Below are 27,783 nucleotides of genomic sequence, written 5' to 3' on the forward strand. Positions count from 1 at the left end.
AGGAATCCTGTGTGTTTCATTCCCTAAGAAAGGCTATAGTTGGCAATTCTTGGCTTCCTTGTTAAAACCTTTGTTGTGCCAGAGATTTACTTTGGGAACTAGACCTAAAAATAAGAGGGAAAATAGAAATTGCATTATAGTGGAGTGGCAACTAGTATTCATTTGGGTCACTAGGAAGAAGCAGCCTTCCCTACCTCTCCAATCTTCTATTCTGTTTAATCTTTCCACTGTTGGGAAGATAATGTTCCTCTTGCTTGTGCCTGAATCTGAGGTTACCTGACTAGTGGGACTCACACAGCATAGCTAAGTTATAATTCTTTCTGCATGGATTAAGTCTCGTTCCCCCCCTCCCCCCAACTGCCATGGATTCTTTCCAAGTGAGAAAACCTAGGCATAAAGATACCCATTTTAGCTTCTTTGGGATTTTTCCATTGATACCTTGTGACAAAAGGTGGTGGTGTGAAATATAGGCATTTTAAGAAACCTAGATCAGAACTAATTGTATTTGGTGGATTAGGGAGGAATTTTTCAGGTTCTGCTCTGTCTTCAACTTTTCACATTTCATAAAGTGCTAGTCCCCTATCCATCCCGTGTCCTCCCCCATGTCCCCCATCCCCCTGCCCAATTCTGTACTCCTTTATTCTGTAGCGCTTCTCCCACTTGACAAGAAAACTCAACAGCTGAGCCTGCATGGATTGAGTATATTTCAAGGTATCTTACAGGGGTTACAACAGTGACATAGTTCCCATCCCCAAAAGGCAGGTGGACTGGGTACAGAGGACCCTATAATGCCATTTTCCTGGCCTGAGCCATCGTCACATGCTCTTTGCTACCTGTTCCTCCTGAGTCCTTTAGCCAGTGAGAAGGGGAGGTTCTTTTAAAAAGGGAGGGAGGGTGAATAATCACCTGAGAAGCCCCAGAGGAGAGGACTCAGCCCTGGCCTCTCTCCTCCCAAGTGCAAAATTTGTAAACAGGGTAATAAAACAAAAAAAAGTGCAGTGTTAGGCAGTTGCCCTACCCCTACCCTCAAGACTTTTGGGATGGGGGCAGGGCTAAAGGGAGGGCAAACAGGATTTTTTTCTCTACCCCAGAGACAGCCAGCTGACCATGGAAATGGGTGAGGGAGGTCCCTAGGTTGAACCTATCCCCATAGATACCAGTCTCCCCCAAGTCCAGATGAAGTTTGGTTGGGGGGGGGGTGGGATGTGACCATTATCCTGATGTCAGGCTGGAGCAGCCCTGTTTTTTCTCTGTTGAATATGTGTCGAATATATATAATTTATATAAATATTTCTCTATACATTGGGCAAGGGTGGCATTCACGGAGGGAGGGAGGCAGGTGGCTGCAGAGCATCAGCACTGCCTGAGTTATCCAGTTCGGTGCTATCGCAGTCTGAGTCCTCAGAGTTGAGGATGCCCTGGGAGAGAGGAGAATTAAAAGGGTGATAAGTCTGACTTTGTTCAGAGAGAGAAGCCTGAGGCTTGAGGTCTTTTCTTTTCCATGACTGGAGTCACATCTGCATCTAACTTGGCATGCGTCCTAGTGTCCAGCCTTGGTTTCACTACCCCTTCGTACCCTTGTGCCTGATCGTTTTCATCATCCCCCTCTTCTACTTTCCCATCATCTCGATTTCTGATCTTCAGCCTCCTGTAAATGCTGGATGGTCCCACCTGAGTCTATCCATTTCTGAAATTTGGTATCAAAACTGATAACTTAGGAAGCCCCTAAACTGTTTACTCCCCTTTCCCATGTTCCCCTGTTCATATCCCACCTGTTCCCTTCTGAGTAGGGCTTGGTTTTGCACCTCCTGTGGACTGGGCTGGGAGCCAGGTTCATGTCCCAGGGCTCCCTCTGGAACAGGTGGGTCCAGTGGGATCTCAGAGCCCTGAGAGCACATATCATCTGACCGCTCATCAGGCCGCTCATCTGTGTTGGTACTGCCCACCTCTGGGGTACCACTGGGTGATGGTTCACTAGCAGTACCTTCCTCTGCATCAGACAAGTTTTCTGAACTGAAGGTGGATAGTGACTGCCGTTTGTTCAGGCCTTGAGGCCACCTGTGAGCCAAAAAATGGGGTTTGGATTGAAGATATCGTGCAAGTCAGCCTTATTCTCTTGGGCTTTTGTACTTCATGCTCACCTCTGTCTTGTGGGCAATTCCACTTCACTATCTACCTCTCCTTCCTCTTCCTCTGAGGATACGCCACGTTTCTTTGGGAGAGGAAAAAGGATCCAGTTTAGGTTGTGGACCAGAAGCCAAGAGGGGAATTTCTAAATTTGGGAAAGTGTTATGGTAGGGATAGGGAAACAAAAGGGAGTCCAAGAAGCGTGGAGCTGTACGCCACCTGGGATTTGGGACAATTGGGTACATGGATGAGAGGGGTTAAGGGGCAACAGGAAGTAGTTGCTCCAGACCCTTTGCCTACACCTCACCTGACTTCTGGTGACAGCAGCTCGATACAGCATCGCAGCAGGGGTCAGGTGCTGGGCACCAGCCCTGCTTCCTCTTCCAGCAGTTCCCTCCCTGCTAGAACCCAGCAGCCCTGCACCTTCACCTTGGCCCCCTGCTGGAGGTGGTTCCCCTTTGGCCCCTCCTGGTGAATCTGGGCTGGTAGAACCAGGAGCTGATCCCTCACTGGGAGGGGTGTCTTCCTGGGCAGGAGGGGGAGAGCTGGGTTCCATAGCTCCCCCTCCTGCCCCTCGGCCTCGGGCTCCCAGTGCAGCTGATAACAGGTCAGGGGAAGAAGATGACATCTTTCTGAGAAGGAGGTCATGATGGAGGCCCCGGAGGGCAGGTGGGCAAACCTCCCAAGCTGAGGGTCCCCCTCCTAAACTCCCTGGGTTTCCTGGCCCCCCAGGTTCAGGATTAGGTACAGATGCCCGAAACCCAAGCAGGTCACCACAGCTGCCCTTGGAGCTGGCCTTCCGGTGACGGGTTTTGCCACGACGGCTACGTCCTGGAGAGGGGGGCCCCTTAGGGCAACCTGGGAGCCCCACACTGCTCAAGGCTGCATCTAACTTGGGGAGCAAAGACTCCGTTTTGAGGATGTCTGGCCTAAAGGCAAGAGAAGATAGGGAAGGTTAAGTAAAGGCGAAGGAAAGGGTCAAGCACACCAAGGGTTTGCTACCATGATATTCTGCAAACACTAGGGTGTTCAACAACCTCTGTCAGACACATTGCATGTTCAGGATTCCTAGTTTTCTTGCCCCATCCTGGGCCCCCCCCCCGAATGTAGGCCCTACCTCTTGCTGTGAGGCGATAGCTTCTGTGGAACATTCCTCTTCTTGATGAGCTTCTCCACTGTGTTGCCATGCAGAAGGCCCCGGGGAGGGTGTGGTTTCAGGAGCCCAGGGCATCTCCGTTCCAAGGCCTGCTCCCGCCTAAGAATCCAGGCACCCACTCAGCTAGGCACATGAGAACATGGGCTCAGCAGGGACCCACCGGGGACTGGGCACTGGGGCAGTGGGGGAGCCAAGACATTGTCACCAGAGCTGGGTCTGGTAGAGGGGAAGGGCAGAGCCCAATGGGGGAAGCGGGGCCTGCTTGTGGATTACCTCAGCAGCTCCCTCTCTTTGAGCTCCAGCTGCAGCATCAAGGCATTGAGTTCCATGTACAAATTATTGGCACGCTCCAGCTTCCTCTCGTAGTGTTCCCGGATGTCCAAGGCATGTCTAACAAAGTTTATGAGGATGATCTGACAACTGCCCATGCCCAGATGTTTCTGGGAATGGGCTGGGACTAAGGATTTTCTGCCCCCTGCCCCTTGGGTGACTTCCATAGGAATCGTCATTGCCCTTCTTTCACCACACCTGAGTTCCTCTCTCCTTCGAGTCACCAGCTCTTCCTCTAGCCGGTGCAGACAGGTCCCTTCTGACTTGATCTTTTCAAAATGCAGCTTCACTTCTTCCCTCCACTCTGCCTGAGGGGGAGGAGAAGGTGAGAAAGAAGAGCCCTGTTAGTGTCCTTGAGCAGCCCTCAAAAGGAAGCTGGTCCTTTGCACCCACAGGGCTGGAGGATGAAGGTAACATGGGGTTTGGAGGCATAGGACAGAGTCCAGGTCTCCAAATAGATGGCATTGATAGCAGTGAAGGTGTTCATCTCATTTCTCCATCAAGTCTGCTGTCCAGGGCAAGGAAAGTCATAACCTGTCCTGTGTTATGGGGCCTGTGTGTATAAGGCCAAACGGGAACCCTGATACTCTTGGTTTTACCTACTGTGATGTAGTGCCTCTCAACAGGCAGGTACTGCAAGGATGAACCCCACTTTACAGGTGTGGAAACAGAAGTTACACCATCAGTAATGAGCCAGGGTGTGAGCCTAGGTTTCCTGATGTCCAGTTCAGCCCTTTAGCAGTTAACATTACTGGGAGTCAGATGTGTTTTCAAAACAGCTGCACAGTCTTAGGCAAATCACATAAGCTCTTGGAGTCTTGTTTTACTTGGGGAAAGGGCTGTGATTTGCACTGCAGAAGGGGAACCCCTCACCCAGTTAAGAGTGTCAAGTGTTGAGATAATAGACTTATCTCCCTCTCAACCTTGGGAGGGGTTTTTCTTTGAAATTATCAAAATGTGAATTTGAATTATTAGAGCTGGGAAGGACTTAAGGACTTAAGCCTAGCTGATTAATCTATTCCAACTCATTCAGATAACCCCAGAAATGTGTCATGACTCAGAACTTTCCATTCTTAGGGGGAGCAAGGAGGGAAAGATGGGGAGGGGAGATGAGGACTATCAGTGTACTCCTGCACCCCACCCACCTGGGATTTGAAGTAGGTCTCCTGGGGCGTGGAGAGCACATCAGCTGAGGCAATGTCCAGGTGCAGCAGGATCTGCCTGAATGAAGGCCGGTTCCTGGGCTTACTATTCCTGAAAGGAGAAGGAAATATGGAAGGTATATGAAAGGAAACCATCACAGGACAGGCACTGCAAGGACCATGTTGAGGTAAGAAATGAGTCCCATCCCACCTAAACAGATTTGGATAGTCTTTTCTGGCTCTATCTGGCACCCCCCTTCCCTATGATTCTAAGATCCAACCAAGCATTATCTCAAATCAGTCTCCTTTCTGTTCTCATTACTCCCTGACTGCAATTGCTGGCCAGTTGCTCAAAAATTGATCATTCCTATTAACTGACCAGTAACCATTCGCTATCAGTCCTGCCCTCACATCCTCCAGAAGACCAGACCACTCACTGTTTCACCAACAGGTCCCATACTTGTTTAGTTTTTTCACTCATGTCCAACTCTTTGTGACCCTATTTGGGGTTTACCTGGCAGAAATACAGGAGTGATTTGCTATTTCCTTCTCCAGCTCATTTTACAGATGAGGAAACAGGCTAACAGGGCTGAATGATTTGGCCAGGGTCACAGCTAGTAAGTGAGGCCAAATGCTGTCTTGTCCCATTCTTGCCCCTGCCTTTGTTCCTGTTCTCTACACATGGAATGGATATCTCCATGTCTGCTTACTGACATTCTACCCAGGCTTCCAGGTGAAGCACCACCTCCTGTGGAAAGCTCCTTCTGCCCTTCCTTTCCCTCCTTCCAACTTCATGATGCTTGGTAGCTCGCGGGCACTCCCTCCAGATTGTGGTAGTGGTGTTTTATGCAGATGTCTATCTGAATGATTATTGAAAAGGGGCGTCAGTTTGTAGTTAGTATTTCCTCCAGCACTGAAACACACAGACATGTGAGCTGTTAATAAATGTCTGTTGAATGTCTGAATGACTGACGACGTTCAAGTTCTAGCCATACTCTGTGTGTGATCTGGGGCACCTAAATTCACTTTTCTCTACAAGTTTACATCTCTGTAAAAATCATGAGAGAGACTAGATGGCTTCCAGGGGCCCTCACAGTTCTAAATTCTACAATCCTATGAATGGTCATGGTCTCTCTCGGCACATAAATGTCTTTCTGACTTCTTGATTCTGGGTTCTAACCCTGGTGCCCCACAGAGGCCGTTTTCGATTTTCCATTCTTGTCTCTGGTTCCACTCCTCAAGGGCAGGAGTACAGGGAGAAGTTCACATCCCTATTCTGCGCCTAGGCCCAGTTTTCCACTTTTGCACGAGTGTGTATGGCTGTGGCCAGAAACATACTCTCCACTCAGGTTCCAGTCCCATTCACCCTTTCTAGATTTTTTTCACCTCCTCAACCACTTTCTTGTTCCGAGCCTCTCACGCTTCAGATTTCATGCCCCATGGGTTTTAGTTCCTGCATCTGGGTACTGGATCTGGACCTGGGCCTCACCAGCACTGACGGAGGAGAATCTTGAAACCATCAGGGCAGCTGGATGGCACAGGCAAATGAAGGCTGTTGCTGCCCACCCCCCAGATGATGGCAGATGAATCCACATCTTTGTAGGGGATTTCACCAGTCAGCAGTTCCCACAGCACCACACCAAATGACCTGGCATGAGGAGAGGAAGCCTTAGGATCCCACAGATCTTTTCATCTCTCCTTTACTGCTCATGCCCACACTGTCTTAACTTTATTGTCTCACCTGCCCCCTCCTAGGTAAGTGACTGGACATTAGCCCCCATCCCTCCCCAGAATCTGAGGAAAAGCCAGATTTCTCACTCCAAGCTAAAGTCCAGAGTCCTGCGTTTGGCCTTGCTCCACCTCCCCAGACCCCCTGGGGGGATGGGGGCAAGGGAAGAGTAGGAGGGGAAATTCACCAAACTCGCCTCTGCTGGTTCATTTCTAGGCTGTCCCTCCTTCATTTCCCTTCTCTTAGACATGCCACTTATTTCCTGGCTCCCACCCCCAACCTGGCCCTCACCAAATGTCCACCTTCTCAGACACAGGCTCATTGCGGATCACTTCTGGGGCCATCCAAGCCACTGTCCCTGCAAATGACATCTTAGTGCTTTTGTCGCTGAGCTCTTTGGATGTTCCGAAGTCTGAGATCTTGACCACGTCGTCATAGGTGATCAGCATGCTAGCAGGGAGAGGGGGTCAGTCACTTCAGGAAGAGTCCAGAGAGACAAAGGTGAAGGCCAACCTGACTTGGGCTAGTAGTGGGACGGGAGGGGGGGGTCACTGAGACACCTCTGGGAAGCCCCTTACTCACTCACTTTGGGGATTTGAGGTCTCGGTGGATGATCTTGTGCAGATGCAAGTAATTCATCCCTCCAGCAATGCCCATGGACCAGTCGACTAGCAGAGATGGAGTGACAGGACGTCCTGCCCGCAGTACCTCGTATAACTGGCCCTGGGCACAGAACTCCATCAGGATACAGTAGCAGGGAGCCTGGGTACAGACGCCCCTGGAAAAGAATGCAGGGTAGTCTCAGCACCCCACTTCAGGACTTTAGTGGGAGATTGTCCCTGTTCTGTTTGAAAGGGCTCATGCTTGGGAACCATTTTCCCATCTCTTCAAGAGAGATGTTTTTTCATGTAAGGCACTTATTTGGGGACCCACTCACACCCATAATGCCACCATGTCCCCCTCCGAGGTCAGGGCTTCCTCCTCACTTGAAGGTAATGATGTTGGGGTGCTTGAGTTTCCGAAGGTGTTTGATATCAGTCTCCTTCAGGTCCCGAACTTTTTTCACAGCCACCTCTTCCCCGTGAAAACGTCCCAGGAATACAGCACCTTGGGCCCCAGAACCCACCCACTGCAGGTCCAGGATCTCCTCAAAGGGCACCTCCCACAGGTCTATAGGAGGAGAGGATTGGATCAGGAAAACAAGGGATTCAGGCATGGGTGGGGGGAGCTGGAGACTTGGGAATCGCCCTGAAATGTTAAGTGTTCTAAGCTGCTTGTGAAAGGAAGGTCTATTATACGTTCCTGTCTGACTGACTCTCAGCACTTGCAACACAGGTGCTTAATAAATGTTCTTTTAAATGAACTGATGAATTCAAAGTAAGTGAATTAATCAGAGAAGGTTGGGTCAGGAAAAAGATGGCAGATGTGACCACCAGGTGGATAGGAAGGTACTCTGATTTTTAAGGGAGTATTGCTGATAGGCAGTAAGTCAACAAGTGTCCTTATCGTCAGAGTTTAGGGTGGCAGTGAAACTTGGGTGTCATTTTCCACCCCTTGAACTTGCCAAAGTCTCAGGGCCTGCTCTGACTCTGCCTGTCCAGGTAGGGTATTAAGAGGGCAGAACTAGAGAGCCCAGAACATTGCATAGGCTGTGGGAATTACAGAACAGAATCCAAGGGGAGGAGGGAGTTAGGTGCCCAGAACCCTGTTGAACAGAGGATGGAGGAGGGGGAGGGTCAGTATCTTAAGCTCTCCCACAAAAAGGACAAGAGTATCCAAGCATACAACCTACCTTCCTGTTGTTGCTTGTGCTCTGTGGAATAAGCTTTGCCAATCATGGTCCAGACTGGACGAAGGCAGCCAAAGAGGCCCTCCAGGAAGCCGCTGCCACTCTGACACTGCAGCCTGACTTCATCGGCTCGGAACCGGGGGGTCCGGCTTTCCGTGGGCCCTGCAGCCCCTCCTGGGCCCCCAGCCTCCTGCTCATGCAGTTGCAGGACACTGTTGGCAAAGGCCTCTGTGGGGGCTTCCCCACCTGGGGAAGGACTGTGCCCACTCCCCCCTTGCCCACCCAGGGGCACCACATCCCTCAACACACACTGAGTGGGGGTCAGGTCCTTCTCTGGAGTGCAGTCCGAAGTGTCTGGGTCAAGTTTTCGAACAGAGGCCTCACTTAGGGCTGCCATGAAACCGCCAAAGGAGGGTGAAGGTGTTCTCGTCTCATGGAGGCAGGCCATGGTTATTGTGGAGGAAGGGACAGAAAGGAAGCTGCCCTGTGGGGGGGACAAGAGCTATCAGAACATAGTGGGAAGGATAGGTCACATCTAGGGAGCTATTGACAACTAATTGTAGAGATACCGAACTCACATGGTCACATGCCTTGAACATAACCTATCAACTAGGTTAGACTCTTGTAGCTATAGGTTTGAAACAGCCACACTAGAAGGAAGGGCACCTGGAATCCCTTGAAGATATCCAGATTACATGCCTGTGCTGCTAATCTCACTAGGGGATATTGGGTTAAAATAGTAGCTGCACCAATCTCAGGTAAGAATGCAATCCAAATTTCTTACAAAAGACACTGGTGACGCTATTGTGTCTCCCTCTTGGATCTTACCATCGCCACTTGTTGGCACATGAACATCGCTATTTTCATGTAAATCTAATACCCTCATGCACTTAAATGTATACTGGCTTAAGTGCATAGATAACTTAGATAAATTGACTAAAGTGGTGTTTCTATGGTGGGTGAAAGCTTGGCGTAGGCTACCTCTCATACTGACATCCTCCCTTTCCCCCCAATCTGGATGTTAGCTCCTTGAGGGCAGGGATTGTTCAGGTTTTTTCATCCTACAGCCTGACATAGAAAGCACTTAAATGTTGATCAATTGACCATTTGTGGTCTCTGTGATCTGTGGCTTCGTTGCTCTAGAGATTTCTACTGTCTGTGACTTAGTGGAGAAGTCTTAGGGAGGTGTCTGAGGAACAAGGATGGCAGCTAAGGGCAAGACTAAGACCGTTTGACGTTGACTCCAAGACCAGCGCTCTCTTTGCTCATTCAACAACAGTGCTTCTACAGGGATGGCCAAATAAGCTGCAAAGACAAAGGCACCCGGACAGGCGCTGTGACTAAGGGAAGAGCATTCCCTCCATTCGGATCCCAGGTCACTCACCCTATCTTAAGTTTCCTCATCTGTAAAATGGGGATATGGCAGTAATAGTGGCACTGCCAGTCTCGGTATTACTGTAAAGAGAGTGGGCGGTGTCAGAGAAGTGAAAGCTGTTATCGTCCGATGGGAGGGTTGGGGAAGGGGTCGGGGAGCTGATCCTACAGGTTTCCCTTCCAGTCTCCTTCGCTTGATTTACAACCTGACCCTCAGCACTCGGTGGATGGGATCATGTGATCAGTGTCTTCACCTGTAAAATGGGTTGTGAGGGTTCAGTGAGACAGCTTGTGAAGTGCTTTGCAAACCTTAGTGATTGATACATGCATGTGATGTGTATACATACGTATGTCAGCTACGTGGGGCAGGGGACAGAGCTGGAGAAGGAAATGTCAAAGTGCTCCAGGACCTTTGCCAAGAAAACCCCAAAGGGCACGACAGAGAGCTGGGCACAGACGAAGCCACTAAAAATACACACACGCACACACCCTGCATCATGTACACGGCAGGCGCTACGTTACACTGGGGACAGGGGTGCGCTTCTGCCCCCCGACAGCGCTCCAGCCTGGGGATTCCCGATCATCTACGTGCCCACTCCGTGCCCTGTCTCCTGCACCAAACTGCACCCATCCCCACTGCCAGCCTCCTGCCAGAGCTCCTGAAGAACCTGTGACGCCACCTCCGAGGCGCACTCTGGGGGGTCCTCGGGCACCCCAATGGGCGGTAGCCGCCGAAGCTCCGCGGGCCTGGGTTCAAAGTTCCCGGCTCTTGTCTCCCCTTCGCCTCACCCCCGGTCCAGCTGCTAAACTGATGAATTATTAGATTACTGCAGGGCGACTTCATTAGCAACAGCAGCGCCCCAGGTCCAGTAAGCGGCCCTGGCCGCCCTGCGCTGACACGAAGCGGCCGGGATCGGAGCCTGCCCCTGGGCCGCCCCGCACAGGCCTCGCCCCGACGAGACTGGGCTCCGCACGTGCTTCTGCGCCCTCGTCTCAGCTCCGCCTCCGGATCCCCCCACCCTCTCTCCGCCCGCGTTAGGCCGGGAGGCCACGGAGGGCAGAGGCTATCTTGGTGCCCCCGCCCCCCGCAGGACGGGGCACACAGGGCAGCTAAGGAAGCCTTGCTGGCTTGGCAACCGTTCGGGAGCGGGAGCCGGGACCGAGAGCCTTTGACGGGCCCACCTCCACCTCCCGCCCGGGGCCCTCGAGGGCCGACCAGAGGCCGCCCCCACCCCACCCCGCCCAGGGCGCTTGGGGGTGCTTGGGGGGGCGCCAGAGACAAGGTCACCAGTCAGGAATAACGAGGCACGAGCGAAGGCGACTTAGGCCAGCCCCGCCCCCAGGGCTCCAGCCAGCTCAGCTCGGGAGCCTCGGCCTGGGTCCCGGGGGGGCGGGCCTCGCTAGTCACGTGGTTACCCGGGGCGCGTGGGGGAGGGGAGGAGCTGAGGTTGGTTGTGGCTGGTGGAGTGGAGGGAGGGAAGCCGATTGGGGGAAGCGCCGGGGGTGCTGCCGAGTAACTATGGCGACGGGGCCAGAGGCGGCGCTGAAGTCACCGGGACAAGATTAGCCCGGGGGTCACGTGAGTGGCCACCCAGGTTGGTGGGCGGGGCACGGCCGCAGGCCCCGCCCCTCCCCAGCCCAGCCTCTCTTTCGCGTTTGCTGTCTGCTCGCTGACGGGCCTCCTCCCAGATCCCCTCTCCCTCCCTCTCGGTGCCCCGGGACCTTCCGCTGTGGGCTTTGGCACTGGGAGTGGGGCTGGGGAGCGTCAAGTCCTAGGTTCGAGTCCTACCTCGGATCCCATTGCGACCCTGGGCAAGTCGGGAAGGGGAGACCTAATCACCCTAACCTGCCTGTCTCGCTGTAGCGGGGGAAGAAGAAACTTTAAGTATTAAGAGAAACGAATTGTTTTTCTCTAAGTTCGGGCCAGGGACAAGCCCGGCAGAGATACGGAAAGGCGGGGCCGCTGCTGAGCAGTCCACCCCTGAGTTGGCCAGGTGTCTGTCCGCAAGCGTGCCCCGGCCCCCCCACCGCGCAGAGCCGGAGCCGGCCAGACCGTCCGAAAGCCAGCCCCGTGACGCCCGGGCCCTGGGGCTGGGGAGAGAGGGGAGGAGGGGGCCTGTTCCACCCGCTTGTTTGTGCAGCTGCTTTCAAAGGGCAGAGGGAGCGGCGGCCTTGGGGGGCACCAGGGTGGCCCGGCCGGGGTCCCCGGATGGGGGCCAGGTTCGGACCCTGCCCTGCGTGTTTGCTGCCTAGTCCAGGCTAGACACACGGGCTGTCCGGGGGAGCTCCCTTCTCTCCTTACCCCCTTCCCACTAAAAGCTCCTCCTGTGCTCCGCCAGCTGAGTCCAAGTGCCCCACCGGCCCGCAGCGGGACCTCGGCGCCAGGGCCATCGGGGAGGGAGGGGAGGCGAGACCGGGCACAGACATTCTGTCCCCCCGGGGAGGGAGGGGCCGCTTCCTAGCTCATCAATTATTCAGAGACCGAGGGTCCCAGAGAACACTGGAGGGGGTGACCATTCGTGGGTCCTGGCTCTTAGCTGAGCCTAGGACGTAGGCACCCGCTTCCGAGAAATCCGCGAGCTGCCAACTGTCAGCGCTGTGGGCGGAAAGCGCCCGGGCAGGTGCAAACTGGGCTCCCCGGCCCCGCGCCCCACGGCGGCAAGTGCCCTTTCTCCTTCAGTCTTTCCAAAGACCAGCCTTCCTCAATTCGAGCCCAGGTGCCACGTCTTTGGCGGAGCCTGCCCTGACTACCCCCTGCTCTGGCCCTGCGCAAACATGACTTACCCCTCCAGATCTCCCCCTCTTCGGGCTCTCCTAAGGCTTCTTGACCGGGTCTCCCTTTTGCCTTCTCCACTGTCCACTCTGTATTACACCTATCTGTGTATATGGTCTTTGGTGAGGGGGAAGGTTTCCCCGGGAGTTAGTTATCACAGGAAATATTGCTGAAAATCAGTGGACAGGGACTGGACACCTGTGATTTCACTGGTATAGGGAACTCCAAACGTGGAGGGTTGCCTAATACACTGAGAGGGTTAAAAGACTGGTCACAGAGTCAGTGTTTGGGGGGGTGGGGGTGGGACTTGAACCCAATCTCCCTGGTTTGCAGGCTGGATCTCTCCCCATTTATGCCACCTTGCCTCGACTCAATAGTTACTGAATTTAAATGTTGAAGCGGGTCCACCAGAAATTTAGCGCCTATTATGTGCCAGTCACTGCACTAAAATGGGGATTCAAAGTAAGGCAGAATACAGTCCCTGCTCTCCAGGGCCTCCCAGACTAATGTAAAAGGCAGACATTCTTCAAGGGAGGGTCTCTTCATCTAGCCAGTGAACTGTGGAAAAAACCCGGAACTGGAGAGTCAGAAGACTCGAATTCAAATCCATCCTCTCCACCAGCTACTGTGTGACCCCGGGCAAGTCACCTCAGCCTTAGTTTGCCCCCAAGCACAGCGGAGATACGTGCACCCCCAAGTCCATGACGACATGTGGGTTATTTATTTCCCCACTCTGAGGGCTGATGGAGCAGAACTTGACACAGAAACGATGTCAACCACACCGTCAATGAGAGGACACCAGGTTTTCTCACTCCATCTCTTAATCTAACTAAATTCTCTCAAACCCTATCAGATGAGCAGATTGGGGGGGGAGGGGGAGAATAAGCAGGAAGAGGGAGAGCTCCTTTCTCACAGCTGCATACAGATTTGTAATCAGAATATCCATTGGTTTGGATGCTAAGAATACTTTTTGCCTCTCCATCCAGGTTTAGTCCTGGAACCCTGGATTTAGAGTCTACAGAGCTGGATTTCAATCCTTCTTTGGGTACTTCCTTTATAGGTGACCTTGAATAAGTCTCTTATTATCCCCTGGGTGCTCCTCAATGAATAAGGTTGGGTAAGATGACCTTTAGGGTTTCTTCCAGTGCTAATTATGGTCTTTGGAACCCACCTCAAAGTTGCCTGGTTGCCTTTCTCTTAGGGATTTTGGATGAGGAGCTCAGGACAGCTAGTTCTGATTCCTGGGATATTCTTTTCTCTTTCAGTGGGTCCCAACTTCCCCCCTCTGAATCAGTGGAAGACTACCCTCTTGCCCTGTAGCATCTATAACCCTGAAAGAGACCTTGGTAATTATTTGGTCTAAAATATTAATTTTACAGTTGAGGAACTAAGCCCTAGAGAGAGAGGAAGAGAAGAGTGTCTCTCAGTTGTAAGTGGCAGAACTGAGATTGGAACACAGATCTCCCGACTCCTAGTTCTCCCCTTTCTTCTGAAGGGTAATTTAGGGAAAGAAGTGATCCATCAATGTAGGTCCCTAGTTTCCCCAAATCCCAAAGACCTTTGGGGAGAGTAAGTGAAATCTTTGTGGGGATGCAGGATCTCCCCGCTTCCCTTTCTCAATACACCCAAGAAGCAGAGCAGGACAGAGTTAACAAAGGCTGCTTTCCTGGTTTCCAGCCAGAGCACCCAGATTCAAATCCTGTATCTGCCACTTAGTACCTCTAGGCCTGAGTTTGTCTTTATATAGAGTATTATTCCCTAACTGGAGAAATTTCCCTTTCTGGAGGTGGCTAGGTGGTATAGTGGGTACAGTGCTGGGCCTAGAGTCGGAAAGACCTGAGTTCAAATTCAGTCTCAGACACTTAATGGAACCCCAAAGAATTTACTTAAACTTGAATTTCCTGAACTGTAAAATGGAGATGACAATAACTCACCTATCTCTCAAGACTGAGGATCAAATGAGATAACATTTGTAAAGTGTATTTAGCACCGTGCCCAGCACATAGCAGGCACTATATGTTGTTGTTCGCTCGTGACCCCATGGGTTTTTCTTGATAAAGAAACTGGAGTGTTTTGCCATTTCCTTCTCCAGTAGATTAAGGCAAATGGAGGTTAAATGACTTGCCCAGGGTCACACAGCTTGTAAATGTCTGAGGCCAAATTTGAATTCAGGATATCCTGACTCCAGGCCCAGTGCTCTATCCACTGAGCCACCTCCAACAGCTATATAAATGTTAGTTATTATTATAGTACTTGGCACAACACCTGCCACACACTAGGTACTTTCATCCCTCCTCTGGATACCTTGGAGAGCTAAGGATACCCTACAAGTCCAGGCTCCCACTGTTTAGGCCCTGAGACACCAGGGTCAGGAGAGTGGGCAGGCAAGCCAGGAAGCTTGGGTGGATGCTTCCTTACTGTAGAGGTAGAATCCACTCGAATCCCCTCTTCCTTGCCACACAAAAGATCTGGAGGCTTATTATGGGTGGGAATAGGGCAAAGGATTCTATTATGAGATAGTGTGAGGATCTAGAGGAGATGGGAACAGGGCTTTCTTGGGGCTCGGGGTACAGGCCTGAGGGACAAAAAAAGCTTTTGACTTTACAAAACACTTTCTTCACAACCATTCCATGAAGTAGCACAAAGATCATTAGACCTGTTTTACAGATAGGGAAGGAAATGCACTAAGAGACGATACTCACAGGTGGCCAAGTTGGGACTCACACCCAGGTCTTTCCACTTTATTACAGCATGCTGTCTTATTTTCCACCCCAATTCTTTTCCTCCTATTATGCCTTCTTACTAGTTCTCCTCACTCAATTTAAATGGAACAACACGAGTATTGAGTGCCTACTCTGGTACTTTGGGAGATGGATAAATATACCACTGTCCCTGCCCTGGAGAATCTTATAGTCTAGGAGGTCATCAACTTCTCTTTGGAGAGTCTTTTCCCACACACAGCTCTCATCTCCACTAACCCCTCTGGGGTGCTCAGTTTGACTTCAGGGGCACACAGATGCAGGATACAAGACGATAGAGCATACGTGTTTTGCCTCGGTTCACGCCACACGGCAAGCACAAGGAGCAGGCCTAAGTCCAAGTTTTCCTGACTCCAAGTCCAACATCCTCTAACTGTGCATCTCAACCACTCTCCTTGCCCAGACTGGAATAGCTGAAGGCTTTGTCCTAGATTTCTTCATCTTTCAGTCTTTTATGGGATATCTTGGGGATCCCAATGCCAGGTTCAGAAACATCTACTACCTGGAGTGTAATGGTTGTCATGACTGTGTCTAAGGGACAGAAGGTAGGATTCAGGACTCATTGGTCTCAGTTTTGGGATCTGGTCTTGCCATTCATACTTGGTACCTCTATTTCCCTTCCACTTAGCACCAAGAAAAATCCTATTTCCTTGGGATCATGGCTGGGAGTCTTACTAAAAGTTCAATGTAGCACAACAACTATAGATGAAGTGATGCTTCCCATACCCAGCAGCCTCAGTTCTTTGAAATCCTCAGAGAAAGAAAAAGGCAGAAAGGAAGGAAGACACAGGAGATGGCACAGAGTAAGGGTAGGGAGGGGAGACAAGAGAAGAATGGAGATCCCCAAAGGAATCTGATGGTTCTTTCTTCTGGATTCAACTCTACTTGAATCGTTATAAGAGCATCTCCCCTCCCCCCTCATCTCCCTAAAGGGCTCATGAAACAGATGGAGGTTGGGTCTTTAGGGATACCCCTGGAATTACAGGGGTAGCAGAGGCTGGACAGTAGATAGAGTGGGGAGGAGCCAAGGTCCTTGCTGGCCACCTGCCTCCCCCAAGATTCTTTCAGGGGTCAGATTTCTTGTCTCCCTGGACTGAAAAAGGAAAGAATAGAATGGGTTTTGAGGACAGCCAGGGCTACTAAGAACCAGAAATCCAAGGTTTGTGGAACAGAAGGAAAAGTCTTATTAAGGAAAGAAACTATCTAGTCCAATCTCATCATTTTACAAATAAGGAAACTGAGGCATGGAGAGATTAAATATGGCTAGTTAGCAACAGACCAGGATGTCCAGGCTCTTAGGTACATCATTCTTTCTGTTATACCATCTTCTGTCTTTCTTCCTTTAATTACAAATCACCAAAGAATGAGCTGCTACCTTAAGGATCTCCAAGCACTTATATAACTTCCTATGCTTTCTTTCCTGCCGGTCACTCCACTCCAGCTCAGACATGCTGGTTGTCTGGCTGTGTGGCGGTGTGTTAGTTGGGGGGACGCATTGGGTAGTTGTGGGAGGGGAGTAGCTGTGGGAGTGGAAGTCTGCCTCTGGTAACCCCAGTTTCCAGGATGGGCTGAGGGACAACAAACACTGTTCTCATCCCCTAAATGAAAAACAGGCTTGGAAGGAAGTAAGCATTTGCTGTGTGTAACAGTAGCATCCAGCATAGTTAGATACTATGCTTAACACTTTACAAAGATTCTCTCATTTGATCCTCATAATCATGGGAGATAAGTGCTATTATTATCCCTACCATACACAGCTATACGGTGCAGTGGATGGAACAGTGGGCCTGAATTGGACCTCAGACACTCACTAACTGTGTGACTCTTGGCAAGTTACTTCACCTCTATTTGCCTCAGTTTTTTCAACTACAAAATGGGGGGGGGGGAGGTGCAGTAATAGTAGCACCTACCTCCCAGAGCTGTTGTGAAGATCAAATAAGAGAATATTTGTAAAGCTCTGGGTACACAGTAGGTGCTATATATATAAATGCTTATTCCTTCTTATTTTAGAGTTGAAGAAACTTCAGCAGCAGCAGAAGTTAAATGACTTGCCTGCGGTCACACAGCTGATAACTATGTGAGGCTGGAGTTGAACTTAAGTTATCCTGACTCTAGGCCCAGGGCTCTATCCATTGGGCCCCTAGGTAGGGCTCTTTACAGGAAACACTGAAAGCAGTTGGGCAGAGGAAGCTAGATTTGGCCTTTTTTCGTACCTCACTAATCCAGCTGTGTCACCAATCTGGCTAAAACCCCATGTGTTCAGAGGCTGAGAAAGGACAGAGTTTAATTCAAAATAAGGGTTGTCAAACCTGGAATCAGGGCAGGTGGCTCTATCTACAGGGATACTGGTAGGATCTGGGAGAAATCCTTCACTGTGGCATCGAGGTAGAGTCAGGAGGACCCCAGTTTGAATCTTGCCTCAGACATCTGGTAGCTCTGGGGCCCTGAGCAAGTCACTTATCTTCTCTCAGCCTCAGTTTCCTTATCTGTAAAATGGGGGATAATAACAGTATGGAGCTCCCAGGGCTGTTGTGAGGAGCCAATAAGATACATGTACAGCACTTTGTAAAGCTTGAAGTGCTATAGAAATGCCAGCTATTATTCCTAGCCTGACAGAAAACTGGGTTGCTGGAGAGAACTCAGCTGGATCTTTCTTCCCACCTAGAAAGATAGGCTTGCAGGGTCAGGGAGAATCCCAGCGTCCCACCTAGAGATTCGGCTGCTCTCATCCCAAGGAGTTGGTGAATCTCTGCTCCCGGGGTGAGGCACCCCCTCCCTTCTTAGGGCCAGCTCCTTCCCGGCCCCTCATGCCCTACTTCCTCCGTTTGGGAGCCTTCCCCCTCCTCTGTGCTCCTGTCTTCATCGAACCCAAGGCCGAGGCCAGGGGAGGGATGAGGCGGAGAATGGATGTCACATTGGGGGGGGATGCAACAGCTGGATGGAGGAGGGCTATCCCGCGGGGAGCCAGGCGCCAGGGGGCCTAAGGTCTGGGCACCCAGGAGCAGGTGCCTTCGGTGCTGCAGGCTCCGGCTCTGCCCTGCCAGGTGCGCCAGGCCTTGCCCTGCCCTTCCCGTCTCCCTCCATCCTCCTCCATCCACACTCGGCTCCTCTGCCGGTCCTACCCCCCCCCCCCCCCCTCCCCCGGCCTCCCGCCCGAATCGTCTCCCCCGGCTCTGCCCCAGCCTCCTCCTCCGATCTCCACCCTCCCGCCCCCACCGCCCTGGGGCTCCCATCCCCACAAGCTCGCGGAGCCCCCCATCCCGCCGCGCCCCGCCCCTCCGGGCCGCAGGACCCCCCCACTCCGCGGCGCCCCCCCGGGCCCGGCTCTCACCTGGGGGGCTCGGCCGCGGCCTCAGCACAAAAGGCGGCGCTGCTGCGGCTCTGCTCCGGATGCTGCTCTCGGCTCCTCGCCTCCACCCCTCCCTCCTCCTCCTCCTCCCTCCGCCCCCGCCCGCTGCCCCTGACCGGAGCCGGGGCGGTGTCACGGGCGATGCTCCGGCCCGCCGCGTCCAGGGCCGCGGCTCCTTCCCCCGACCCCCACCCCCCCCCGCCGGCCCGGCCCCCGCCCCTGGCCCTCCGGGACGGACACGCCCTGAGCGGGGGAGATGCGCCGGGAGCCGCCGGCTTCTTAAAGGAGCCCGCTGCTCCCTCCCCGGCCCAGCTTCTAGCTCATCCCCCCGCTCCTGGAACCGAGACCCCTCCCCGCCCCCTCCCCCAGCTCCCCCCGCAACTCGGGTATTGGTTCCCGCTCTGCCTCTCCCCAGGGCCGCCCCCCGCGCCCCTCAAGTTGCCTCTCCAGTCCTCGGGGTCTCCCATGTCCGCCGTCCTCCCTCCAAGACTCAACATTAGTCACAGAGCACCCCTTTCTTCCCCCCCTCCCCTCAAACTCGCCCCAGCTCTCTCATGTTCCCCCATCACCTGGGTCCAGCCAGGCCTTTTCCTCTGCCTACATCCCAGCCTGACGGGATCCCGCTCAGGACCCCTCGGGGCACATTTTTTCAACTTCTTTCCCCCCACACAGATGAAAATAAAAACGGTCTTCCTTGCTTCCCCTCTGTCCCTTCTTTTCCTCCAAGACCCCCCTCATCCTAGAGCTCAACAAAGGAAGCTTTTGGATTCAATGGGAGCCGCGGCCTGGGCCTCTGGGCGGACTTCCTCCAGACCTCGTTTGGACCCTCGGGCCCCTTCTTTCGCCGGTCGGCCCGAGAGGCTTAAACCCGTACAAAGATGGTTGGCTGGGGTTGGTTAGGAAGAGGAGGGGTCTCCATAGCTCTTCACCCTCACCACCCCACTCCACTTTCCATCCACAGCTCTAACTCCACTACCATGGACAGTCCCCGAGTGAGTTTCCTTCCATCTTTCTCTAATTGGTCTTTTGGCCCAAACGCTTTCCCCTCCCATCGCAATCCTGTACCCCCCAGCATACTGGTTCCCCGGGATGGGTGAGAGGGAATGGCTAGAGGGCAGGACTTCTCCCTTGCCCTGTTGGCACCTCTCTTTCAGGCTTCTGGGGACAAAGGAAACACGAGGAATTTGGGGGTCCTCTGGGAGGGGATGGGGTTACTTGGTGCACAGGAGTTTACCCAGGCAGGGTCAGGTGAATGATGCACCCGGGGGGGGGGGGGAGCGGGGAAGAAAACAAGGACTGGGGCTCAGAACACCGAAGCAAGAATGGGGTGCGGATTCTGTAAACTGGGGGACGCGATGGATTTCCAGGAGCGCTCACTGCCCCCGCTCCCCTCCCGTCTCCAGCAGGAAGCCCTCACTCCCCGGCACACTGCAGGGTTCTGCCGGCTTCTCCAGGCTCCCCTCAGGGGGCGGGTCCCTCAGCCAATCACAGGTTCTCCTGGGAAAGAGTCCATAGCGCCCAATGTTCCGTGGTGCCCCAACCCCGCTCCCCAAGTCTCTGGTCCTCTCGCTTTTCCCTTCGGCTCCGAGCGGGCCAATCGCAGGCAGCTGGCTCGGAGGGAGTTGGCAGGAGGAGCCAATCGACGTGGCTGTACCCGTGGCGCGTGCTGGGCACCACCCCTTCAAGGGGAACTCGCTCAGCGGCCACGAGACTTCTGGATCTTGTAGTTTTCCAGGCTCCGCCCATCATCCTCCAGCACGCATGCTCACAGCATCATCCTCGCACACCGAGGAGGGCAAAACAGTGAGCGAGTTTGGGGGGGGGAGGACGACTCTTCCCAGAAGCCACTGCGACCTGGGTGGGCTAACTCCCCCGGAGAATTGTGGGGCGGGTAGCCTCGCTTCTCATGGAGGCCAATGGAATGGGGAGGATCGAGGACTACAAGTTCCGGCATGCTCCGCGACGCCCCCCCCCCCCCCCCCCCCCCCCGCCCACCTCTTTCCCCCGGCCCCGGCTCCGGCCCCGGCCCCAGCCCATGCTCGTTGGCGGCGGCGGCGGCGGCGGCTCGGGGCGCGCGGAGCCTGCAGTCACGGTGGCGCCCGCAGGGACGGAGGAGGGAATGAGTGAGGAGGAGCAGGGTTCCGGGATCATCACAGCCTACGGACTCCCCAGGTGAGTTGGCCGACTCACACTGACCCCTGCAGGGCGGAGGCCGCAGTGCGGGAGGGAGGCGGAGCGCGTAGACCCAGCATGCACCGGGTCTTGGAAGGCTGGGGCTGGGGGTTGGGGGTGAGGAGGGGTGGTTAGCCCAGCCACGGGACGGGACGGGACGGGACGGCACTGCGGTGGGGGGGGTTATTCCCAGCAGCCACCACGGCACGGGCTTTTCTGTTCCCACCATGCACCACGGTGGTGGCTGCTAAGGACCCACCATGCACTTGGGTGGAGGCTACCCAGCTTTCAGCGTTTACTTGATTTCCCAGAATGCCCCGAGACAGCGGCCCCCTTTGTTCCCCGCATGCCCCAGGGCTGTAGGCCCTGAGTTTCCCATCATGCACTTGGCCGGAGGAGCCAAGGATGCTAGACTCGGGGGCATTGGCCATGAGCCCTCTGTTCCTCACTCCCTAAGGGCGCCCAGGGGGTGGTCGTCAGCATGCCCCTCCCCGCGCCCTCTGGCTCCCCTCCCCGCCTCTGGACAGCTGGTGGAGCTGCTCCTCGCCTCCGCCCCGATACCCCTGGGCCCCTAGCCATCCCGCACCCCGGGTGCCAGCCGGCAGTGCCCGTCAGTGGGGGGTCCGAGAGGGACCACGATGCAGGCCTGTGTACCTCCCCCTAGTATAGAGCAAATGCTGGCGGCCAGTCCCGGCAAGACCCCAATCAGCCTTCTGCAGGAGTATGGCACCAGAATAGGCAAGACTCCCGTGTACGACCTCCTCAAAGCCGAGGGCCAAGCCCACCAGCCCAATTTCACCTTCCGAGTCACCGTCGGTGACACCAGCTGCACTGGTGAGGGGGCGTCGGGTGCCCTGGCCAGGGGTGCGTGTTCTCAGGACCTCCACCGGGCTTCGCCTGGGGGGAGGGGCCTTTACTTTCCTCCCAGGGGCTGGGGGCGGGGTGTCTGAGCCTCAAGTGCTTCTGAAAGTCAGCTGGAACCAAGAGCATGCTTAGGTATGGGGGAGGCGGGAGGAACTTAGGAGCCTCCTCTTGGTCGGGGTGTCATCTGCAGCCCCAGAGGGGCAGAATGCTGTCAGACACAGGGATCACCTGATTTTACTTAAGTATGCTTCTCCAGAATAATGAGAAAGAGTTCTTTTGGTGGGAGGGCACTGGAAAAGGATAGGTTTCTTAAAAACATCGATGAAGTATTTTTAAAGGACTGAGAGTAGATTGTGAGATACTAGAAGAGATTAACAGACACTGCTAGGGAAGTGTCTGTCTGGAATGGCCTGATTCTAGTCCTGCATGGTGGTGGGTGGTGGGGGTAGCAGGAGATGGGGATGAGGGTTCTTCTGGCTCTTGTGTAACCTGCCACCCCTCTCCCAGGTCAGGGCCCCAGCAAGAAAGCTGCCAAACACAAAGCAGCTGAGGTGGCCCTCAAACACTTGAAGGGAGGAAACATGTTGGAGCCGTTTCTGGAGGATGGAAGGTGAGGTGTGTCCAAGTAATTTTTGAGCCCTTGAGAAAACTGCCCTACCCATCTGAGCACCACTTACTACCTGAGTTAGTAATAGGCAGTTTGATCTCTCCCACCATCTACCAACAGCTGAGTCCACTCCCAGGGCATAAAGAGCTGTTTAGTGGCCCCTCGAAGGATCAGTCCTTACGGACCCTGATTTAGGGTTGAAACTTGAGGTCTTAGTCTAATAGGGGATAACCTCCAAGCAAAACTCCTTTTTCCTATTGTTTACATTAGACTGTGAAGGAGTCTTAGTACAGTGGTCATTCACATTGGCTGAGCCGAGCCCCTATTGAGGGGCCCTTGTTTTAGTCATGTCCAACTCTTTATGACCCCATTGGGGGTTTTCTTGGCAGACATACGGGAGTGGTTTGCCATTTCCTTCTCCAGCTCGTTTTACAGAGGAGGAAATGGAGGCAAACAGGGTTGAGTGACTTGGCCAGGGTCACACAGCTAGCCAGTGTCTGAGACAGGATCTGAGTTCAGGAAGATGAGTCTTCCTGACTCCAGGCCTAGTTCTTTGTCCACCACTGCCCAGAGAAGAGGTCCTTAGGGAGGGTAATTGTTTGAGGAGATTGATTCCCACAGGGACCTCTGCCCTGTCCATATTTCCTCTTCTCCTGCCAGTCTAGACACTTCTAAAAATGCTAAATCCTAAATACCTCCAAAATTCTAAATACGTCTTTTGGCTCTTTGAGTAGAAAAACTTCCCCATTCCGCTGAGAGGCCATTGGCTCTGTCTTCTTTTGGGCTTCCTTCTGATGGGTGAGAAGACAGTACAGGATGGGGAGAAACATGTTCCCCAGTCCTTGGGAAGTTGTCTTCTTAGAATGCCCGCTCTCTGCTGATACCCCTGTTGCTGGGCCTGATTCACACCCCACCTCACCTCAGCAGCAAGCAAGGCTTCAAGGAGTGAAGGGAGTTGGGAGTGGTTCACCTTCTGCCTTGGGCAGGTCTTTTCTGAGCCCCAACAGGCTAAGACTGAAACCAAGCCGCCTGTCTATCCTTGTCACATAGTGAAGTCCAGCAATGCTGGGGGATGCCTGAGGGGAGGAGTGGTGGAGCTGATACCAGCAAGTGGAGTTGGGGGCAGGAAGACTGCCATGTGTCCTCAAAGAGATGGGCTGTTTCTGTGCCCTACTCTTTGGGACTAGAGATAGTTGGCTTGACCTGGGACAGATGGTACCTGTGACTTTCTCTCCTCTCTTTGGTCAGAACATGTTCCATATTCTCAAATCTAAAGTCTAGAGTTCTTCAAAATAGCTATTTCGAGGGGAGCAGACAAGTCTTCTATGGTGTGGGAGTCTTTATTTCTCAGGGTGGGGAAGCCTGTTTTCAGCAGCGGAGACTAAGGCCATATGTTTGGAAGGACTTCCTGCCCATTAGGGCTGGGAGAGGCTGAAATTGGGGTATGGAGAGGAGATGTGAGGAAGGAGACCAGATGGTAGTAAAGTCTAGAGACTGGTAGATGAGAATTGGCTGAAGGAACCTGGAACAATTAGCCTGGAAAGAGGAGATGTCCTGTGGATGACAGGGAATGTCCCGTAAACCTGTTCTATACGACCCCACGGGGTGCCTGCACAGGGGGGAAATTGCAGAGACAATTCTGGTCCATGGAGGAAAACTTCCAAATAAAAAGAGCTCTCTGGGAGAGGAATGGGCTTTCCCTTATGGGAGGCTAGATCAGCCCATGCCCAGCCTGCCTGGCTTTGGGGGACTGTGCCATCTCTGAGGTTTTGTGAGGCCTCATTTCTGACTTTAGTTCTACTTATATGTGTGGTAGGAGCCCTTCTGTGGAGGTCAAGGCTCCGGTTTCTCCCCAGCAGTCTGAATGTAACCCTGTGGGGGCTTTACAGGTATGTTCCTTCCCTTTCCTCTGCTCTCCACTGGGTCTCAATCATCTCCTTTCTGTGTTGCTGGGATTGGGGAGGTAAATTACCCTGAATTTGGTGTTTCAAGGTAGTTAATCTCTGATTTGGGAGGAGCATGGAGTAGCAAGCCAGCTTTTGGGTTCCCCTTGTGCCCAGAACCCTAGACCCTTGGGGAGCATGGCAAGGGGCATGCGAGTGCCCACAAGAGAGGAAGGGCAGCTTCCTCATGCCATCTCCCTCTCCTCCCTCCACCCCCAACCTCAGGAGCTGGTGGTACAGAAAGGCTGGCGGCTGCCAGAGTACACAGTGACCCAAGAATCAGGCCCAGCGCACCGAAAGGAATTCACCATGACCTGCCGGGTGGAACGTTTCATCGAGATTGGTGATTCAGAAGGGTTGGGGGTGTTTGACTCATGCTTTTCAGGGCCCTGTCTCTAACTTCTCTGTCCTCTTACCCCTTTCTGCCTTCCTTCCCCCTGTTTCTGTGGCTTCTCCTGAGCCCCCAACTCACAGACATCCCTACTGTCCCATCCACTCATCCCTTCTTTTTTCACCTCTTAGCTGCTTTCTATCTCAGTGACTCTCTCCCAGCTTCTTCAGTGCCCCCATTTCTTTCCCAGATCTCTTTCCCGTTTTCTCAGCCTCTAGGCCTCCTGACCCCGAGGTGAGAAAACAGATGGGATTGATGGTAGCTCTTTTCCTCACCTTCATTTCCAACTCCTACCAATAATCCAGCCTATCTTGGAGGGAAAGGTGTGGCCCTGTGTGGGGCATCCAGGGATCTATGCTCTTTCTCAGCACCCCACAGGTGGGAGGTGTTGGGAGGACCGGGGATCATAATCCAGGATGCCAACCTTATCTCTGTTCCCCCAGGCAGTGGCACCTCCAAGAAATTGGCCAAACGCAATGCAGCCGCCAAGATGCTATTGAGGGTGCACACTGTGCCCCTGGACCCCAGGGATGGGCCTGAGGCCGAGCCTGATGATGACCACTTCTCCATCGTGAGTGTCTGTCCCCTGAGGGACCTCTCCTTTGCATCTTTCCCACCCAGGGTCAGACAGGGAGCACAGGGACCTTGGCAAGGTCATTCATTTGGCCTCCCTTGATTTCCCCTTTGTGGGGGAATTGGAGTGTCTGATCCTGATGTAGGTTCAGTTGTGCCCAAGCTTCCCTGGCTCTTTGGCAGGTGCCCTGTGGCCCTTCTGATCTCTAATGGTGTCAGCATGCTCTGTTAGACCAGGGCCCATGAGAGGGATGAGTGCCATTTTTCTCACAACAGGTGGTGCAGAGAGGGCTGTCCCTATTTTAAGCCTGAGAAGGTTACTGACTTGCTCCGGGTCTAATAAGCTGTCACAGAGCTTGGGAGGGCTGGAGCTTACCCTCGAACCTGTGTCTTTTGACTCCAGGTTTTGTCACAGAATGTTGTTTTGGTTAAAGGGAGATTGTGAGCGTTTCTGCCTCTAGTTGGTGATGGGTCAGAATGGGGCCGGTTGCTGGGATTCCCCCCTTGGTTGGGAGAGGAGAGTAGTCTAGTGGCTGGAGAAGAGTGGGCAAGTGAGGTCGAGATGGTGGCTGGAGAAGAGTGGGCAGTGAGGTCGAGGTGGTGGCTGGAGAAGAGTAGGCAGTGAGGTCGAGGTGGTGGCTGGTCCCAGACCCCTTCATTGATACACTCCCCTCTGTCCATCAGGGTATCGGCTCCCGTATGGACGGCCTTCGGGGCCGCAGCCCGGGCTGCACCTGGGACTCTCTTCGCAATTCAGCTGGAGAGAAGATCCTGTCCCTCCGCAGCTGTCCCCTTGGCTCTCTGGGCCCCGGCTGTTGCAATGTCCTCAGTGAGCTTTCTGAGGAACAGGCCTTCCATGTCAGCTACCTGGACATTGGTATGGTGGGGCAGGGCTCTGGGTCTGGGGAGGACAGCTCAGGGGGCAGAACTAGAGCCAGGCCAAGAGGAGGAGTTTGACCAGCCAGGGAGCAGAGGGGAGAAGCATTGTGAGGGCGGTGGGTCCTCTCTGCCTCCCTTCTCTCTCTCCTTCAGATGAGCTGAGTCTGAGCGGGCTCTGTCAATGCCTGGTGGAACTGTCTACGCAGCCAGCCACAGTATGCCACGGCTCGGCACCCACCCGGGAAGCTGCCCGTGGGGAGGCTGCCCGTCACGCTCTGCAGTACCTCAAGATCATGGCTGGGGGCAAGTGAGTTCTCTTGGTCAGACTGCTGCCCTTAGCTGGCTCCCACTGCTTGGCCCCTCTAGGATTCAGGGGCTGGCCTTCCAGCTCTGGTGCCTAGTGGAGGTACCTTTTCTACCTCTGATACAGACTCTGTCTGCCTTGAGACCTGGGGAGGGGCATCCAGGGCCCTCACCTTTCCTTGAATTCCTGCTCATGTTACTTAGGTAATTGGGTGATTGGGGAGAGGCCCCTGCTGTTCCTCTTCTCGGAATAAACGTGGTTCTCCAGCTGCTTTGTTAGTGATGGTGGCATGTGTCTCTCCCAGGGCTATGGTGGAGGGTGGAGACGCCTTTGCCTCTGGCTTCCTCCCTTTTCTTCCTTTCCACCTTTCCTTGTTTCCCTTGCTCCTTTACTTCATCCCTGCAGTAATGGGGGGTGGGGGGGTTGTCAGCGGCTGTTGGGGTAATGGGGAAGGGGACAATCCCGAACCCTCAAAGCCAAACACAGACACAGAAAACACATCTGGTGAGGAGATGCTTTTATTAGGACAGATGGCATGGATGTGGGCTTTGCATGCAAAAACACGTCTGCTGAGTGCAACATCACTTCTTGCCAAAGCGTTGTGGGGCAGCCAGACTCCAGAACAGAGGGTTTGGATCCTCCCCGGCCAGGGGGCTCAGCCATTGCCTGCCAGGGCTCCTCCGGGCATCCCGGCCAAACCTGTGCAGATAGTCAGTGGTCTCACGTTGCTCTCCTTGCTCACTTTCCCTACTACTCCCAGCCCCTGATTTATCCAGCTGCCCCTTTTGGACTCTTACCTCTGGGGCTGGAACAGAAAGGCTGGGCTCCGGTCAGGCCTCTGCATACTTTGTAGCAAGGAGCGCAGGAGAACCTCGGGTGTCTGGGCATCGGGTTTAGGAGGGGGCATGTTCTCTTCCTCCTACAACCCAGTGGGCAGCAGGATTGTGACAGATGAGGGAGCAGACTGAGGGAGGGCTGAGAAAAGCTGACTCATGCAGGAGCCGGGGCTGGATCCCAGGTGGAAGGGTAAGACAATGTGAATGAGAATGCCCTCCCTGCCTCTGGACCCCAGAGACCGCTGCTAAGACTGAATTCTTGAATTCATACCTTAAGCCCCATGCTCCTTTTCTCACTTCGGGAAGCCAGTGATGATATTCACTTACCATGAGAAGATGGTCCCCGACTCCTTCTCTGGCGCTCTCTGGTCCTCCAGCGTGGCCCCTCCCCACTAGCATCAGCGCCAGCAGCACCGCCACACGGCCAGCCTCCATGTTGCCTTGTCTCTCTCTTCTGCCCGTCTGCCCCACCCGCCTCTTATACCTGCTGTCCCCCCGAAGATGAGATGGGGAGGGGGGCCCGCTGAGCTGGCAGTGGAAATGCTCAGCCCCATTAAGGGCCGCCTGGGATCCCCTCCCATGGCTCTCCTGGGACTCCTAGCTCTCAGCCCCAGGCCCTCAGCCCCTAAGCCTGGAGCTCTTGACTTTATTAAACACTTAAATCTTGTCTCCAGAGCTTAGGAAGC

At 53.8% G+C, this 27,783-nt stretch overlaps 3 protein-coding genes across 10 annotated transcripts; 1 reads left to right on the forward strand and 2 right to left on the reverse strand.

Moving 5' to 3' along the window:
* Positions 1-681: 681 nt before the first annotated feature.
* MAP3K12 (mitogen-activated protein kinase kinase kinase 12) lies at positions 682-18,616 on the reverse strand. 5 transcript variants are annotated; one of them, XM_072654821.1, is made up of 14 exons: positions 18,511-18,616; positions 8,277-8,757; positions 7,471-7,654; positions 7,071-7,262; positions 6,776-6,934; positions 6,245-6,403; positions 4,759-4,867; positions 3,812-3,921; positions 3,557-3,673; positions 3,245-3,382; positions 2,435-3,056; positions 2,142-2,212; positions 1,773-2,058; positions 682-1,418 (listed from the first exon to the last, which is right to left on the reverse strand). In XM_072654821.1, the coding sequence occupies exons 2-14, from the start codon at positions 8,719-8,721 to the stop codon at positions 1,320-1,322; spliced, it is 2,691 nt and encodes an 896-aa protein (XP_072510922.1). In that variant the 5' UTR covers positions 8,722-8,757; positions 18,511-18,616; the 3' UTR covers positions 682-1,319. The 5 variants fall into 5 exon arrangements, with proteins under 5 accessions (XP_072510922.1, XP_072510919.1, XP_072510918.1 ...); XM_072654818.1 differs by adding an exon at positions 17,489-17,665 and having other exon boundaries at positions 3,557-3,921; positions 18,511-18,605; XM_072654817.1 differs by having other exon boundaries at positions 3,557-3,921.
* A 1,887-nt stretch (positions 18,617-20,503) lies between these two features.
* On the forward strand, positions 20,504-26,532 carry TARBP2 (TARBP2 subunit of RISC loading complex). Of its 4 annotated transcripts, none has more exons than XM_072654870.1 (8): positions 20,504-20,700; positions 21,365-21,564; positions 22,072-22,174; positions 23,988-24,060; positions 24,340-24,457; positions 24,949-25,076; positions 25,763-25,955; positions 26,111-26,532. In XM_072654870.1, exons 1-8 carry the CDS (start codon positions 20,564-20,566, stop codon positions 26,266-26,268), a joined length of 1,110 nt encoding a protein of 369 aa, XP_072510971.1. In that variant the 5' UTR covers positions 20,504-20,563; the 3' UTR covers positions 26,269-26,532. The 4 variants fall into 4 exon arrangements, with proteins under 4 accessions (XP_072510971.1, XP_072510972.1, XP_072510974.1 ...); XM_072654871.1 differs by having other exon boundaries at positions 20,506-20,700; positions 21,365-21,534; XM_072654873.1 differs by having other exon boundaries at positions 20,522-20,700; positions 21,370-21,534.
* Positions 26,533-26,751: 219 nt separating this feature from the next.
* NPFF (neuropeptide FF-amide peptide precursor) lies at positions 26,752-27,634 on the reverse strand. Its single transcript, XM_072654875.1, has 3 exons — positions 27,425-27,634; positions 27,059-27,180; positions 26,752-26,960 (listed from the first exon to the last, which is right to left on the reverse strand). The coding sequence occupies exons 1-3, from the start codon at positions 27,530-27,532 to the stop codon at positions 26,843-26,845; spliced, it is 348 nt and encodes a 115-aa protein (XP_072510976.1). The 5' UTR covers positions 27,533-27,634; the 3' UTR covers positions 26,752-26,842.
* Between the last annotated feature and the right edge of the window lie 149 nt (positions 27,635-27,783).

Source organism: Notamacropus eugenii, chromosome 3 (genome assembly GCF_028372415.1).
Source record: "Notamacropus eugenii isolate mMacEug1 chromosome 3, mMacEug1.pri_v2, whole genome shotgun sequence".
Classification (NCBI taxonomy): Eukaryota; Metazoa; Chordata; class Mammalia; order Diprotodontia; family Macropodidae; genus Notamacropus; species Notamacropus eugenii.

Bases quoted from the DNA above. Each gene is read 5' to 3' on its own strand.
- TARBP2 (XM_072654870.1), top strand. From the start codon at position 20,564: ATGCTCGTTGGCGGCGGCGGCGGCGGCGGCTCGGGGCGCGCGGAGCCT. The intron at 21,565-22,071 runs GTGCGTGTTCTC...CCCCTCTCCCAG, and splicing joins GTCGGGTGCCCTGGCCAGGG to GTCAGGGCCCCAGCAAGAAA. The intron at 22,175-23,987 runs GTGAGGTGTGTC...TATGTGTGGTAG, and splicing joins CCGTTTCTGGAGGATGGAAG to GAGCCCTTCTGTGGAGGTCA.
- MAP3K12 (XM_072654817.1), bottom strand. From the start codon at position 8,721: ATGGCCTGCCTCCATGAGACGAGAACACCTTCACCCTCCTTTGGCGGT. The intron at 7,655-8,276 runs GTAGGTTGTATG...CTCCTCCTATAG, and splicing joins GCACAAGCAACAACAGGAAG to ACCTGTGGGAGGTGCCCTTT. The intron at 3,922-4,758 runs GTGGGTGGGGTG...CCTCCCCCTCAG, and splicing joins AGACCTACTTCAAATCCCAG to GCAGAGTGGAGGGAAGAAGT.
- NPFF (XM_072654875.1), bottom strand. From the start codon at position 27,532: ATGGAGGCTGGCCGTGTGGCGGTGCTGCTGGCGCTGATGCTAGTGGGG. The intron at 27,181-27,424 runs GTAAGTGAATAT...ACTGGGTTGTAG, and splicing joins TCGGGGACCATCTTCTCATG to GAGGAAGAGAACATGCCCCC. The intron at 26,961-27,058 runs GTAAGAGTCCAA...CTATCTGCACAG, and splicing joins TTTCTGTTCCAGCCCCAGAG to GTTTGGCCGGGATGCCCGGA.